At 35.8% G+C, this 17,274-nt stretch overlaps 1 protein-coding gene across 1 annotated transcript in view; it reads right to left on the reverse strand.

Moving 5' to 3' along the window:
* Positions 1 to 9,894: 9,894 nt before the first annotated feature.
* LOC107740665 (corticotropin-releasing factor receptor 1-like) overlaps positions 9,895 to 17,274 on the reverse strand; it is a 23,729-nt gene continuing 16,349 nt past the window's right edge. The window contains exon 7 of the mRNA XM_016553170.1: positions 9,895 to 10,296. Coding sequence (XP_016408656.1) covers positions 10,156 to 10,296 — 141 coding nt within the window. The 3' untranslated portion in view covers positions 9,895 to 10,155. The remainder of the gene's footprint in view (positions 10,297 to 17,274) is intronic.

Consider the following 17,274-nt stretch of genomic DNA (forward strand, 5'->3'; position numbering starts at 1 on the left):
TGACAGGAGATTTCATAGTTTGTGAAATCTCAAGCAATCACTGTTTAACAAGAGATTTATTTTCGCATGAACTAATTTATGCTTGCATTGAGATAAACTGAAGCAAAAACCTCCTCTTTGTATGATAACAGTTTATTCTCAGTTGTATTACAAAATGTCAGTTGCATCTGTTTTTAATTGTAGCTAACTTACAAGAAACTGAAGTTATTTAAAGGAAAAGTTCACCCAAAAATTTAAGTTTTGTTCAATGCTGTATGAGTTATTTTTTATGTGTATTTGTTTTGTTTTTTTATCCTTTTTGGAACTTGACAGCTGTGATCACTATGACCTGTCATTATATGCCAAAAGCTGCATGCTTTCATGCGGAGCTAGAAAAAAACAACAGGAATTGACAGGAGGGCGAGTAAATGGTGTGCAGATATTAGCAATGTGCATATAGGCAGAAAAACCTGCTGAATATTTTTGCATGCATTTGGTCTTTTTTTTTTTTCATTTAATATGTTTATGACGCTCTGACAATTTCCAGGACCATTATGGTTATTGCTCTGAAGCAAATTGTTTTCAAAAGCATCACTGTAGCTGTAATCATGCAAAATAAATCCACCCAAACATCCATCTCACATCAGCTTAATCAAACAGATAGATATAAATGTCCATATCCATTAATGCATTTAATAATAATGCATCCTAAACTCACAGACATTTACCTTTTTTTAAAATGGAAACCAACCTTACACGATCCATTATTTATTATTATTCTCACTTTGATTGCTGATGTTTTCAGGTTTCATTTTGTCTTAAAAGTATAGCTTACCCAAATTATCTGAAAATGTACTCACCCTCAGTCCATCCAAGATGTAGAAGAACTTGTTTCAGATTTGGAGACATTTAGCATCACATCACTTGCTCATCAGGGGATCCTCTGCAGTGAATGGGTGCCGTCAGAATGAGAGTCCAAACAGCTGATAAAAACATCACAATAATCCACAAGACTTCAGTCCATCATCTTGTGAAGTGAAAAGCTGCGTGCTTTTTAGTAATAAATAAATAAAAAAACCCATCAAGACGTTTGAACTTTTAACCATTGCTTATGGCCAAAAAAAGTCCATAATCCATAATAAAGTGTCCTTCATTAGAAGTCTATTCCCTGTTGCCCTCTCACATCAAAACCAACCGACATTGGTTTATAACTTTTTTCACTTATAAATGGATCTTGATCTGTGCTCCTGGTTCAGATGTGATGACTTTTTCTCATATTTTCCCCTCATATTCAGCTGGAAGCAATGGTTCGAAGTTAATTTTTTTTTATTTGTTACTTACAAACATAGCTTTTCAATTCACAGTATGTTGACTGATGGACTAAAGTCGTGTGGATTACTTGTGGATTATTGTGATGTTTTTATCAGCTGTTTGGGCTCTCATTCTGACGGCACCCATTCACTGCAGAGGATCCATTGAAACTCATCTAAAGTCATGGCCAAAAATTTTGGTAGTAACATAAATTTTGTGTTTTGCAAAGTTTGCTGCTTCAGTATTTGTAGATTCTTTTTCCACGTTTCTATTGTATACTGAAAAACAATGATAAGCATATCATAAGTTTTAAAGGCTTTTATTAGCAAAAAATATGAGTCAATATTTACAGTGTTGACCCTTGTTCTTCATAACCTCTGCAATTCGCTCTGGCATGCTGGATATTAGCTTCTGGGCCAAATCCTGACTGATGGCGATCCATTCTTGCCTTATTAGTTCTCGGAGTTGATCACAATTTGTGGGCTTCTGCTTGTCCACTCGCCTTTTGAGGACTGACCACAGTATCTGTATGGGATTGAGATCCGGGGAGTTGCCTGGCCACGGATCCAAAATTTCAATGTAATGATCTTCGAGCCACTTTTTTATCATGTCTTGATTTGTGGATGCATCATGCTGGAAAATGCACGGATCATCACCAAATTGCTCATGGATCGTTGGAAGAAGTCGCTCTTGCAAGACATTTTGATACCATTCTTTATACATGGCAGTGGTTTTGGGCAGAATTATGAGAGAGCCCACTCCCTTGGTTGAAAAGCAACCCCACACATGAATGGTCTCAGGATGCTTCACTGTTGGCAAAAGGATGAGTCCCAAAACAGGACTCATGGTAGCGGTCACCTTTTCTCTGAACAATCGATTTTCCAGATGTCCCAAACAGTCGGAAGGGAGCTTCATCAGAGCTGGTTCTTTCAGGTGCAATATTTTTTGTAGCAATTTCCTTCAATGTGAGGCCATTTTGATGCAAAGTGATGATGGCTGCACGTGTTTCTTTGGAGGTAAGTTAATTTTTTTGGCCAATGAAGCTTTTAGCAATTATTTAAAATGCTTCTGATCACTCTACACAATAATCTAGAAACAATGTGAATAAACAGCACAACAGCTTAAGCAGCAAACTTTGCAAAACACAAAATTTATGTCACTGCCACAAATTTTTGGCCACGACTGTACAAGGAAAAAAATGCTAATTTCACTGTTTCTATCTTGTGTGTATATATGAGAAATAAAATACTTTTTCCTTAAAAAAATGTAAATACTTTCTCAAAGATTCTTGCCAAATTTGTCTGGAAAGATTTGGTGTATTACAACACTCAACCACATAATGAATATTGTACAAGACTAGTAAAAGTGTAGGGATTTTCCAAGGCAGGTGTTGCTCTGTGTATATAATTTTCCATGTCCAAATCATTTCAGCAAATATCTCACTTACATTTATTGGGTGTTAGTACCCTCAAAAGTACCAAAAACATCTCTGTATGTGGAAAAAAAAAGCTTTTTGTGGAACAAAAAGTTCTTTGTGTTTGTTTGGCCACATTGTTAATGTGCTGTCAGTGATGTGTCTTCACAAGCTGGGCCTTCTAGGGTGTTTTCACACCTGGACGACATCTGAGCTTTCTTGTCAGATTAATTGTAGGTGGTATTTCTTATTGATGGTCTTAAGCAAGTCAAGGTTCGGTCAGAGGAAAAGCATGAAAGAAGCATAAAGTGAAAGTCTACAGGATGATTCTATAAAAGAAGGTGTAAAGGTAATCGAATGCTTTTCATTATAATGAGAAACAGCTTGGGAATTAAAACAGGTAACACGAAATTTGGAAGAAATGCTATTTTGAACTTTTCAAGCCAAATGAACCGGATAAAAATAGCCTTTTTCTGTGAAACACAGACACTTTTTTTCTTCTAAAACAGATCAATTTTCTCCTAAACCCACAATGTTCTGGCTCAGATTGCATGTTATTTCAAAGCGTTCAGGACATCCTGAAGAATATATATCAGCATTACAGATAGATCATATGTCATGTTAACCTAAAGAAGGCTTTCAAACATTTCTGTAGAATTACAAAAACATGATGTAATGACACACTGAAAGATTAAAGTCAATAACATGCCCTTTTAAGGAACTCAGTATCTTTGAAGTGATGTGATGTTGCTACTGTACATGCAGTGTGATTTAAATGAAGTATAGCAATTTTTATTAACCTAACCTGTGGACATAAACACACCACAAGGGAAAAATATTTTAAAAAGAAAAACAATTTAATGCACAGTACTATATGCCTTCAACATATGACTTTACTCTTTGTGTAGTTGATTTAATATAAATTTCTGTACAGTTCCTAAATTCTCTCAAACATCAAATCAGTCATAAACAAACAGAGGAGCAAAAGTAATAAATAGAATGTTCTTGAAGCACTGCAGAAAATGACAGAAATGATGGCAAAGATTGTCTCACAGAACCACAAAAAGCAAGACATACAAGATTACATCGTTTTCACACATTCTGGACATTAATGTTATGGAAATATTGATATGAGTCACGGGTGGGCTCGTGTTTTCTGACCTATTTAAATAGTGAGATAAATATATAGATATTTTTCTGTGCCATACATGTATAAATAAATACATTTTTTCTTTGTACACGTTCACATCAGCGACTAAACACAACAGAAATACCCAAAAAAGATCACGTATTGACATCGTTGTTACAAATACAGCTACACAGCTTGTACTTGTCCGGACCTTCTGTATATTTCACAACTTTGGAAGAACTTCTTCACAACCTCTAAAAAAAAGAGAAAATAAGCTTTGCAAAAATACGTTTCTGAATCCGTATTTTTGTGCTGTTTTCCAGTAAAACACTTAAACATCTTTAAAACAAGATAAATGTACTTATTCAGTTTACTTAACAAAATAGATTTATTTTTAATAGTTTTATTCTTAAAACAAGTATTTACACAATTTTATTTTATTAAGTAAATTTATGTTTTAAATGCATTAAATACTTTACTGGAAAACAAGACTAAAATAGTGACAAAGAAAATGATTTTCAGTGAATAAAGAAACAGAAACTAACAGACACCAGTGTTGCTTCTCACAGATATAGAAAATTAAGGGAGGGCTCACCAACACAGAAATGACAACACTACTAGAAATGATTGAACTAATACTGAAAACGTATAATTGAACTGAAGGATGGCGGCCAACAAATCTGATACAGACACTGACCTTACCAAGAATGGTGAGTCTGGACATTTTTATCTTTGAACAGAAGAAGATATTTGAGTTATGTGCAGAGATGAAATAAGTCATAAGCAGAGACTGTGTTTTTAGGCCTTCTTTGAGGCACGTTGGAGGAGCACACCGTGTATGCCGTACTTTGGAATATCGCATATGTTGGAGGGCATGGAGAATGCTAGCTTGCTTTGGAATGCTGACTGCTGTCTAGAGGTCACACGACCCACAAACAAAAGCCAAAGGGAAAAGTGATACAAATCAAACTATTACTAAACAGATACACACAAGCCCCAAAACCCACAAATCACTATTATCTTGTGTTTCAAAGCTGAAGTGTGTCATTTATGTGCCTCTAGAGGTGTTCTGAATTACTCAAAAGGAATAGTTCATTCAAAAAATAAGTTTTATTATGGATTACTTGACTCATATTTTGACCAGAAGCAATGGTTCGCAGTTCAAATGCCTTAATGATGGATTTGTTTCTTACAAACATGCAGCTTTTCACTTCACATGACGTTAATTGTTCCTTTGCTGAGCAAGTGATGTAATGTTAAATTTCTCCAAATCTGGTTAAATGAAGAAACAACGTTTTTTTTTTGGGATGAACTATTCCTTTAAACACAATGTTATGTGGTTGCTAGGGAGTCCTGGGTGGTTGCTAGGTTGTTGCTTACTGGCCCAAGTCGAAAGAGATACGGCTCGGGTTTTTCACTCATTTTATCACTTGCCGAGAGAAAATCAAGAATCTGGTTATCTAGAAAACTAACAGCACACCAGGCAGTCGCACCTGAAATTCATTGGTTGAATCAAATCTGCTCAAGCAAACAGAACAATGTTCACAGAGCCATAGTGTTAGATTTTTTTGTTTGTTTTTTTGAAAAGTCAAACTGCGAATGGCTTACATACAGTTAGTTGTCTGCATATTAAAATGGGACACATTTACAGTATACACTTCACCTTTAAAGAACAGCCTGATAGATATATATCCAGTTCTGAGAAAGAGCATGTTACACTCCTAAACATAAAGGTCCGTTTTGAACCATAAGGCCATAAAGAACGACTCTGGGTTCCCAAAATAACCTTTCAGTGAACAGTTCTTAAAAGAACCCTTTTTTTCTTAATGTGATGAACATTTGAATAATCTGGTGAACACTTCCATTATAAAGAACCTTTTGTGAAATTGAAAGGTTCCGTGCAAGTTAAAGGTTGCTCATGGAACCATAGATGCCAATAAGGAATCTTTATTTTTAAGAGTGAATTTGCATCTAATGCCAATGAATGTAGTAAAATCGTAGCGCTACTTTCCAGAACTGATTGATAAATGATTATGTTTTATGTGATATATGAAAGGTTTAGGTATGGTTAGACACTGTAAGCACTAGAATATGTTTCTAACTAACACCTAATTCACTAGATATGTCACTAATCTAGCTCTTCAGGAGGATAATATATTGTAATATTATTTAATGTTGTATAGACTGTACCTTTGTCTCTAGATGGCCTTTTTGCTAGTAGCCCCACAGGTTTGTATACGAAGTGAACATTTGAGGTGTTTACTATTAAAGGGCTATAAATAGTGAGGCAAAGACTGATGGAGTGTGTTTGAGCAGTGCTGTGAAAGTCTTCAGGCCCATGAAGCTAAATCAGATCCCTCAGGTGACACAATTCCACACGCACCAGCAAACAGATCTGTTCGACATAAATAGTAACTTATGCTTCTCTCATTTCTGTCCACATCACATCCATCACTGTCTGAGGAGTTTTGCTATTCAGCATCCAGCTATTCTTAGTTTCTCTATTTTCATTACACGGTTTTCTGGGATACATGAATCTGATTGGTCAATCGCAGTCAGACTGACCACTAAACTGCACGTTTAACCATTGTCCCTGAAAACCTCCGCAGACTCTTTCTTCTGACATAATCAAATAATTTCAAATAAAATCAATATTGCATATCCATTTATGCCTTTAAATGATAAGCAGCGGTCTAGTAAGTGGAATAATGTACAGGCAGATGGTCATTATCTCAAAATAAAGCCCTTAATGACCGGCTGACTGTACATTATCTCCTGATATATTTTTGTCGGCTGGTATATTGTGCTGTGAGAGAGACTTGTTTGAAAATTTAGTGGCTTGCCAGTAAATCGATGGGATGATTTGTTTCATTTTTGTAATTTGATCTTCCTTTGCTGTTGCAATTTGAGATAAACTTTGACAGGCCATTTTATAGGCTTTATATAATAAGTAACCACAGACAAAGACAACATCCATATGTGGTCTGAAATCATTGAAATCTCAGATTTTAGATATTTTAATCATTATTTGGGGTGCTACAATATGTAAAAACTACTGTTCAAAATTTGAGGTCAGTGAGATTATTTTTAATGTTTATGAAAGATGTTAAAAACAGTGATATTGTGAAATCATTTCTTAACATTATCAATGTTAAAAACAGTTGTACTGCTTTTTCAGGATTCTTTGAGGAATAGGAAGCTCAAAAGAACAGCATTTTTTATTATCAATGTAAAATGTCATTTAAAAATATCATTTTAACGCATCCTTGCTGAATACAAGTGTTCATTAAAATAATATCTTACTGAGCACAAACTTTTGAATAATAATATACAAAGTGCTCAGTATTGTTTGGAACTGTGTCAGAATATACTCCCTCACTTTTGTTTCCTCAACAGTGAACAAAAAGGTGGTTTTGTACACAAAATATGCACGAATAACTAAAATCACCAATGTTTTCTCATGCATCTTGTAAGTTCAGCAGAGTGGAGAGATGTCATGACAAAACAAATCTACCTTCTGTCCTCTCTTTCCAGCTCTCAGTTGCTGGCATCCGGATGTTTACTACATTGTCAGAACAAACGGATCAGTTTTCACTGCAAAATGAAATGTAAAAATAGATTAAAAAAACGAACAAAGCCTTAGTCCTAAACTTAGTAGCGACACTAAACCGTTTCAGTTTACTAGCAGCAGTGACACAAGCTTGGTCCTCAGTTTGTCAGGTACACACACTGCTATATGGTAATTAGCAAACTTCACAATGCTAGTCATCCTATATATACACACAACTAGATGTCTAACTCGTATATATGGTGCTTCTAGACACGTACACAACAAGCATGACTGAATGTGGAATCTGCTGAAGCCTTTACATATGATTCTCGCACAAGTACTTTAGGAAGGTCAGAAGAGCACAGAGGCATAGATGAAGGTCCTGAGTCAGTTTTTTTTTTAAACAACCTTGCTCTCCCTATCAGATGTGATTGATTGGATGTATGAGCACAAAAGCTAAATCTGCTTTACTGTGCTGAGTCAGCAGTGAGCGGTCACAGGACTCGGTCATTGGCGGCTCAGCTTGGCGAGGGTTATAACATATGGATGGATGTTAAATGACCCTACGTGATGCATGCAGATCTCTCTTGACTCTAATGATATAGGAGCAGATTTTGCTGAGGTGATTCTTCTGGCCTGATTCTGTTGGGATTTGAATTGAAGAAGCTGGTCCTAGAAAACACCAAAGTGCACTATTCATCTATTTTTTCAAATTTACTTCCGCACAGAACATCTGTCCAGAGAAACTAGAAAAAAATGTGGTCCACAAATGACACGGTGACTTCCCTGCTGTCCATAAATTTCTGCCCACACCAGTAGAAATGCACCTTGTTTCATATAAATAACTGACATTTTAAAATAGGATGGTTCACCCAAAAACTGTCATCATTTACTCACCCTCATGATGTTCTGAACCCATTTCTTTCTACCATGAAACACAAACTGTGAACAGATCAGAACATTTGTGAACAGATCATTTTTGAGTCAAATCTTTTCAGTGAATCAGCTGACCAAGTTTACAAAACCAGTCTGTGAATGAAAGACTTGTTCACAAATCAAACTGATCCAGTTCAACTTATTTATTCATTGATCCGATTTGTTGCAGTTCTCAAATGAATAGCTTAATGGAGTCTAATTCAATACATCCTTGTTGCATCAAAGTATGGTTTCTTAAAAAAAAAAAAAAAATTCTTACTGACCCCAAACTTTTGAACGGTGGTGTACATTCTTCAAAATTTCTCCTTTTGTGTTTGCTGGAAGAAATACAGTCATATGGTTTTAGATAAACATGAGGCTGAGTAATCGATGACAGAATTGTCATTTTTGGGTGAACTATCCCTAAGGCTCTTGGGCAACAAAACCACCAACAACTTCCAGTCACGTGTGATTAGAATTAGTCTTTTTTGAAAGAGTCTCCAGAATCCAACTTCTCAAGTATTTTGTACTATGATCATCTCGTAAAACTGCTTGATAACTGGGAACTTATATGAAAAGGAGAGCTGGAGTGGTTAATTGAAATACATTCAATCGCCCGCTTGGCTGAGGCTCCAAATGCAGGATAAAATCAAAATCCTTTCTTTGTTCTGTGATAAACCCCTTATTTAAAAGATTGTATTATGTGTTTAGCATCGGAGTGTACTGTCTTCTACCTTAGCAGGCATGAGAGTCTTTCATGATGTTGTTCCCTTTCCTGTGAGCTTCCTTCCTCTTTTCCCCCGGGGTTTAGATAGATCCTTGAGTCCCAGGATGCAAACAGGCTTAGAGAGCATTAACACGTACCTTTCATCTTTGTAAAAACTGTTTACAATTTTCGCACTGCATGATATACACAGCAACAGATGTACTCATCATATCAAAGCGAAAAGTGTCCATGTTGAATGCGTTTGCTCACAGAAACTATTACTAGCTGCAACAATGTGGGCAATGAAGAGCAGCGAGTGAAGAGTAAGAAAAAAATATAAGGGTCACAATCTGAACATCTCGGAGAAAACGCCACACATTTGTCCCCAATGTATCCAGTCAAAAGATTCAATAACAATAATGAAAGTTCACATTGAGATCTGTCAAAGATTGGATTGGATTGAAGATTCCAATTGGAAAACTGCTATTTTTTTTATGATTATGTCATTTTGTTTTAAAACTCCTAAAACTATTGCACTATATGGCCAAAAGTTTGTGGACGCACAAAAATGTGATTTCTGAGCAATTAATTCCAAAACTATTGGCATTAATAAAGAGTTTATCCTCCCTAACAGCTTCCACTCTTCTGGGAAGGTTTCCAGTAGATGTTGGAATATGGATTTGATCCCATTCAGACACGTGTATGGCTAACAATCGCAATACTTTTGGCCATGTAGTGTATATTATATAGTACCTTAATCTGATAGTTAGGAATAATCTGAGCTCTCCAATGAGAGAAGACTCGAGAACAGGATGCGACATATAACTCTGTCTATTAAATAAATACACTCTGCCAGTATTTATCAACCTTTTTTGTGTTTGTGTCAGGTTCCTCCCACGGTCTCCCATTGCCGTCTGAGACCACCGATGCTCTAATCTGATTCTGAAGCAGTTTTTTCCCCTCTGTGTTTGGCAGGTGGACCTCGTTATCTCTGTACATTTCCACCCTTCATCTATGTTTCAGCTGAGGATCATACCCTGTTTGGCCCATAGCTGTTATCCCTGGGTTTTGCAAAGGATGTGGATGGTTAGCTGAGGACGGAAAGAGCGGGAGCAGAAGAAACGGGGACTGATGCTTCATTTCTGTTCTGGTCAGACGGCCGACGACTGCTTGATGCTGTGGAAACTGACCCGTGTCGGAGAGGTGGGTATAGACATGGCCCGTGCCACCCGTGCCCGAATGGAGTGCTTATCCTGCCAGCGGTGCCAGCGCTTACGAACGGCTGAGCGTACCTACGGACATAGAAAGAGACGTTACTATTGATATTAAGAATTTAATGTAACACGACTGCACAAGTTAGTGTCACTACAAGGTTTTAAGAAAATGTGGGGGAGTATCATTTAAATGAGATATTTATCAAATTAGCAGTATTTATCTGTCACACACACAAATGCAAAAACATTTTTTAAAAAGTGTGTGTGTGTGTGTGTGTGTGTATATATATATATATATATATATATATATATATATACACACACACATTATAGGGTACAACGGGGCTAAAGGCACACCTTAAGAAAAAGTGTGCTATTCACTGCGCCTAAAATGTATAATTGCAGAAAAAATACATACGTTTGTATTCAACATTAATGGAGCAACAGATTTTGTGTGAAAATAAATCATTCAAGTGGTTTATTTTGTTTAAAAATCTTATAAGTGTATGAGGTGGCAAGGGGAGCCTTTTACCCCACACACGGGGTAAAAGGCTCACCAGCATGGGGTAAAAGGCACACAGTATTGACACAAATAGTTTTTTTTAAATAATGTCTAAGTTAATACTTGTTCATAACAGTCACTTTAGCAAGAGTTGTACTATTTTCTGCTTATTTTTTAAAATAAAAGAATACATTTTATTTCAATAAATATACTGTCATTAAAATATGTTAATATAAAAAATATATATTTTAAAATACAGAAACAAAACCATTTTAAAAAGTAAAGATTTTGAAAGCATTGAAGGAGATCCCATAATAATTGAATATACATTTACAGTAGTAACAACGAATTATATTTTATTATATCATGTTTTTAAATATGATGGTTTCATTCTAAACATGGCAATTATCTCTAATATGGACACCCAACATAATATATGATATTTACCATCTGAATCTAACCATGTCATGTCAACAAATGGAAAAGTCAGCCATCTATTAATTATCATGTTAATTACTGTGCGCCTTTAGCCCCAACAGCAGGGGCGCTTTTTACCCCAAATACCATACTTATTATTTAGTTAATTAAAAACTGTTGCTTTAATTATCTTAAACAAAATTGAAAATTGTTAAGAAGACCTCTGTCTCAAAATACATGCATTAATTTGAGCTATTCTTATTTGCTACTTAAATCTACAACATTTTAAAAAACATAAAATATTAGATCAAGTAAGCACAGAGTAGAGTGTATGTATATACCGTATTGGCCCGAATATAAGACGACCCCCCTTTTTCCAGATGTACCTTTTGGAAAAAGTCTTTTTAAAAACCAAATCTTGTTTTTTCTCAGTAAAACACATTTTGTCTTCAATTATTTTCATATTGCATATTTTTCCTATTTTCCTTTTTGTTTTGAAAGTATGGTAAAAACTGGTAAAATGTACCAACAATCACATTTAAAAAAAATACCCTTTTTGATATACCATTAAAAAAAAAAAAAACAGGTAGCCCATCTGAATTAGGACATTTAGGCTATCCATCTAATAGTAGCCTACCAAAATCTTATTAACAGTAGAAGTTAAATCTTACTGTAGGCTAGTCTTCAAATCTGGGTACTGTCTTACGTTTTAAAATCACAAAGAGAGTTTGGTTTATTTTCCTCTAAACCACTAGATGGCACAAAAATGTGACGTAGCACTTTCCAAAATATCTGCTTTTCAAGATGCACGTGTATAATTGTCTGATCCTTGACGCGATCGCGCGCAGCAGTGCAAAGTTGATTCTGTGCTTACTTGATCTAATATTTTATGGTTTTTTTTTTTAAATGTTGGAGATTTAAGTATAGCAAATAAGAATAGCTAAAATTATTGCATGTATTTTGAGACAGAGGTCTTCTTAACGATTTTCAGTTTTGTTTAAGATAATTCAAAGTACAAAAGCGCAGCATGTGTTTTCTGTCAAACACGTCACCTGTCATGCTACTGGTCCTTGCTAGAGTTTGCACTCTGTGTTCTCATATCTTCCTGTTTAAATATACACTCTAAAAAATGCTGGGTAAAATATGGACAAACCCAGTGATTGGGTTGTTTTCAACCAACAATTGGGTTAAATGTTTAACCCAACCTTCTGGGCAGTAACCCAACCGCTGGGTCAAAACAACCCAATCGCTGGGTTTGTTCATCACTGGGTTGTATTTAATCCAACATTTTTTTTAGAGTGAATAAACACATCCAAACTTCTAATAAATGATTGCAAAATGTAGTAACTTGTGTTATCTTTGTTCAAAAATATTTAATAAAAAAATATAAATGTATTTTAGAAATATTAAAAAAGTTGTTTCTAAAAAATGAAACATATTGTGCTTTTGTTAGTTAAAAGGTTGGTGAGAAAAAGAAAAATCAAAAAGAAAAACATCACACATCATGCACATAACAATCCCACACGTAGCATCTCAATATAATTCATTTTCATGGCGAAGAGTAATATTAACAAGATTAATAATATTCGGCCTTTCCCATAGTGTGAGAGAGAAAGAGTGAGAACAGGTGTGTTTATGTGGGCGAATGTGTATGTGTGACAGGGAAAGAGGAAATAAATACATATCCGTGTGGGTACATGTGTGAATGACTGTGAGTGTGTGTATGAGGAGCATATACGTCAGAGAAAAGCAGTTTAATTTACAGTAGACAGAGAGAGAAATATGGAGAAAGTGGATGAGTAAGTGAGTGGGTGGTGATACACATTATATTTAATACAGTGGGGTCCAAAAGAACACTAGTGAAAATGCTTTAATAATACTAATAAATCTTTCACATTTTGAATGAAAGGAAAAAAATAAATATATATTAAAATATATATTTAAAAATACAATGCAAGATCTGAAGAGAGAGGGTTTATATTCTACATATATGAAGATGAAACCAATTTCATGGAGCTTGCATATATTTTACACTGATCTGAGCCGTTTAGTTGCTTTGCGAATGGATCAGATTTGGATTTAGAGCGGCAGGACTGGTCAAAGGTCAGCAGTAAAGCTCTGCTCCCAGCAAAAAAAACTAAACAAAACATATGAACATTGAATCATTAACATTTAAATCGCACCAGTGTGATATATGCCACCAATGAAAAGCTACATCGTTTGCATACTCAGCGTTCTATCATAGCAACCAGGGAGTTAGCAACCAAACTTATGGCATTTTCTTAAGCTGTGCTGTCAGCAAAGGTTGAAATTGTTACAGTCCTTTGACAACTAAAATGTCAAATAAAGTTTAAATACAGAGGAAATATTCAGACGGCTGTGGTCATATGAGAAAAACCTGGACCGCTTTAGACAGTAATTCGGAGGGGGCCGTTTCACTGAATCAATGTATCGGCTCTCAGAAAGACTGTAAAAGGCCTCGTTCTCTGCAAATCAATCAGATGGATGTCGGAGTAAACATTTAAAGCTCCTCTCTGTCTCCACCTCATTCAATACACTTTGTAGGGGGCCTGTCTTTGAAGCGGTCAACGGACAAATATTTGCTGGCGCTCCAGTGCGCTATGGACAGCGTACAGCTTCCACGCCTGTTGCTCTCTCGCTAGATTAGGTTTTTGATTTGAAGTCACCAAAGCTTGTCAACAATGCTGCCTGCGCTGAAATTTAAACCAGTAAACACTTTACAAGCCGCTGAAGCAGAAAAACATGTAAATCTTTCAAACATGTTTAGAATTCAAATCATTCTGATTCAAGCCAGGAGCTGAAGGATGCTATATTGATCAGACATTTGTTTACATAATACAGTGTATACAAGCACATAAACATATATATATACATTATACACGTGCTGCATATGTGTATATATATATATATATATATATACACACAGTGTCTATATAGACATAATATGTGTATGTATGTATATGTATAATATATAAACATTCATTTAGCTATTAATTGTAATAATAATTGTAATAATGTAATAATTTTTGTTTGCACAGGGAGTCTGACGTGCATCTTGAAAAGCGGATTGTTTCGGTAAGTGCTACACCAAGTTTTTTTGCCAACTAGTGGTTTAGCGGAAAATAAAATCGAAGGTGCCTTTTACCCCGGGGCGCCTTTAGCCATGTTGTACCCTATCTAATTAAAATGGCAAATTATTAACATTACCAATTTTGTTTACCTACAATTATTATGCAATTTAATTATCAAAGAAGTTGCATTCAGAATAGGGCTGTGCAAAAAAATCGAATGCGATTTTCATGCGCATCTCGTCAGTGAAGACACTTCTGGTGATTAGTAGTAAATCTCCAGCACGTGCTTTCAGATGGAGCGGCATTTACTACACAGAGCCGTAGATCACTGACAAGCTACACAAAATCACATTCAAAATCGGCAATGAATTTTTGCGATTTTGAACGCGATTTTGTGTAGCTTGTCAGTTCGCATGAAAATCGCATTTGATTTTTTTGCCCAGCCCTAATTCAGAATATTCTTAACTTAAAACTCTGAGTGGCCACAGTTTGAATAGACATGAAACAGATGCTGGCAGCCTATGGCACAGTATGAACAGTTGCCCATGCCCCTGAGGGTCAAAGGTCAGTCTCCACAGTAGATCAGAAGTGAACAGCAAAGCTCTGGTGCTGTATGTAATTAACCTTGGTGGTGGGTGTCAAGTGGGGGTTTCAGAAGATGAATCCAGGAGGTCAAACTCATGCCAAGCGATGAAAAATCAATCTAGAGAAGAAACTTCTGACTTTGCTCTGAGCTTGACTCTCTCTTTTTCTGTATTTATTTAAAAGCGTAAAACCCCTTGGGTCACTGACTGCTGACACTTAAAGCAATGTTTGAAAAACAGCTTTCAGAGTATTTGCTGAAAATAATCCCCGACATTCACTTTTTCTTTCAGCTCACACAAGCATGAAAGCCTAACTGTGCTTTCCTAAGTACATAATTGTAACTGAGGCAGTATAGACTGAGTTTTTCATGGCTGCTTACCATCTATATATTTAATCATAAAAATGTACACATTTAACATCACAACTCTTTTCAACCATTCCTTCAAAATTAGCTTTAAAACTGGTCACATACAAACTGGTCACATACAAGCTTAATTGACCTTACAAGATTGACACAGCACTGATTTGTCTGTCAAACTTACTGAACTGTCTGTGACATATGAACCTACTTTTTTTCGACAAATTCCCAGCATCATGATGGTGCCATACAATGCTACAAGATACGAGAGGCTAGTGAATGTAGTTTTGTTCATTTGCAGACTCAACTTTTCGTCTTCTAAAGTTATATTTAGTGTTTCAACATAACATTTTTATTTATTTTTTTTTTGTGCAAAGATGAACTGCATTTTAAGCAATTTATTCCAAAATCATCTGGTACATCAGTGAGAGATCAAACTCATAAAGACATTTTGTTTGACGGACATAAATAGAGTAACCATGTTTTAAAAGAGGTATGGTTAAGTAAATGTTATACAGTCAATTATTAAAGCTACACTCAAATTTAACTGATTCTCATGTGTATTGTGACTCGACAGTTTAAATCGTGAATAACATTTCAAGATTTTTCTGTGAATAAAGACTTGAATTTTGGTCTGTTTCTCCCTTAAAGCAACTTCAGAAGTCGTGTGAACCTTTTCTGTCCCTATACTGGAGCCTGAAAGTGTGCATAAACACACATTTTTATTGCATGCTAAAGAAAAAAAATGAGGACAGTGTACACAGTGCAACAATGATGAAATTTTCATTTTTGGTTAAACTTTTAAATAGCTTTCACTGGTAATCAGATTAAAAAAACTCTGATGCAACACATTGAGATAAAGTGAGCAAAATACAATCTGGCTGCAAGAAAGTGCTTTATTGGACTTCCAAGCCAGATCATTTCTCTGTTGTGCTTTGACTTTCAGTACCAAGTGTTTGTTATTGCAGCTGTAATTTAGTACCACAGGCTTTTTCACGTTGGAGCCAAAAGCACCTTCTGAAGTATCACAACGCGGATGACATTGGTATTTTTTTGGAGGTCTTGTGTCTGACATTGCGGTGTCCCTTTCATATGTACCGGGAACAGATCAATGTTATCACTTTGACTTTAAGCAACACTGTACTCTCTGCTTTGCTCGTGTATTCTGATATCTATCTGTGATTCAGGGTGACCTCAGATCAAGCCCCACACTTTCCTGCTTGCCTTGAACTTGTTCACTGGCTGAAATGACAAAGAAATCAGCCCAGACGGATCCAATCCTGGATCTTTTTACAGCACCTGTAAGCATGTTCGCTTAGGGGTACAACATGATGCTTAAGATGTGCTTGCGTTTGCGATCTGGGCACGACGCTAAAAAGGAATATTTTGGCTGGAAGTTCCCAAAGGTTTACTGTCCTTTTCAAAGGGCATGTAATACAAGCCAGATTTAGACCTCGCAGGAATTAATATTTCATGAGCGGAGTCGGTTTTTATAGTTATTGACTGCCAAAAGGGTGGTTTTGGGTTAATGGTGAGTTAGGAGGGTCTCGATGTGATTCTTTTTTTGGCTGGGTCTCATTGGACAGCCATGGCTGAAGAAATCTGAATTGCCCAAATTACTCAGACTCAGGGGCGTAACAGGCATTTTAAAAGTGTGTGGGGGGGGGCAGCTGTCAGGTAATGTGATCCTCAACGGCCAAACAAATTATGTACATAATGTACAAAGTACATTCATGTTCACATAATAAATTCTATATAGAATACAAATTGGCGAATTTTTATTAAATAAATATATTTTATGAACAATATTTCTGTTACACTACATTTAAACGATAACTTTTATCCTAATACTTAACAGTTGGACAAAAAAAGTGTCTTTAAAAACTATTGGAACACACTGCCTTTACCTATACAACAAATTTTATTTAACAATTTGAACATAAAATGAAAATATATATTAATGTTTAATTCCTTAAAACATTGGCAAGTAGTCCCAGTTAAAAAAAACACTGCCTTAAAATAATTCTCTTCTTTCAAGACCTGTATAGATTCCGGAGAGGTCGAGCAACTGCCCTCCCCTCTCTCTCTGTCAGAGACAGACC

This window comes from Sinocyclocheilus rhinocerous, unplaced genomic scaffold (genome assembly GCF_001515625.1).
Source record: "Sinocyclocheilus rhinocerous isolate Xijiao unplaced genomic scaffold, SAMN03320098_v1.1 scaffold705, whole genome shotgun sequence".
Classification (NCBI taxonomy): Eukaryota; Metazoa; Chordata; class Actinopteri; order Cypriniformes; family Cyprinidae; genus Sinocyclocheilus; species Sinocyclocheilus rhinocerous.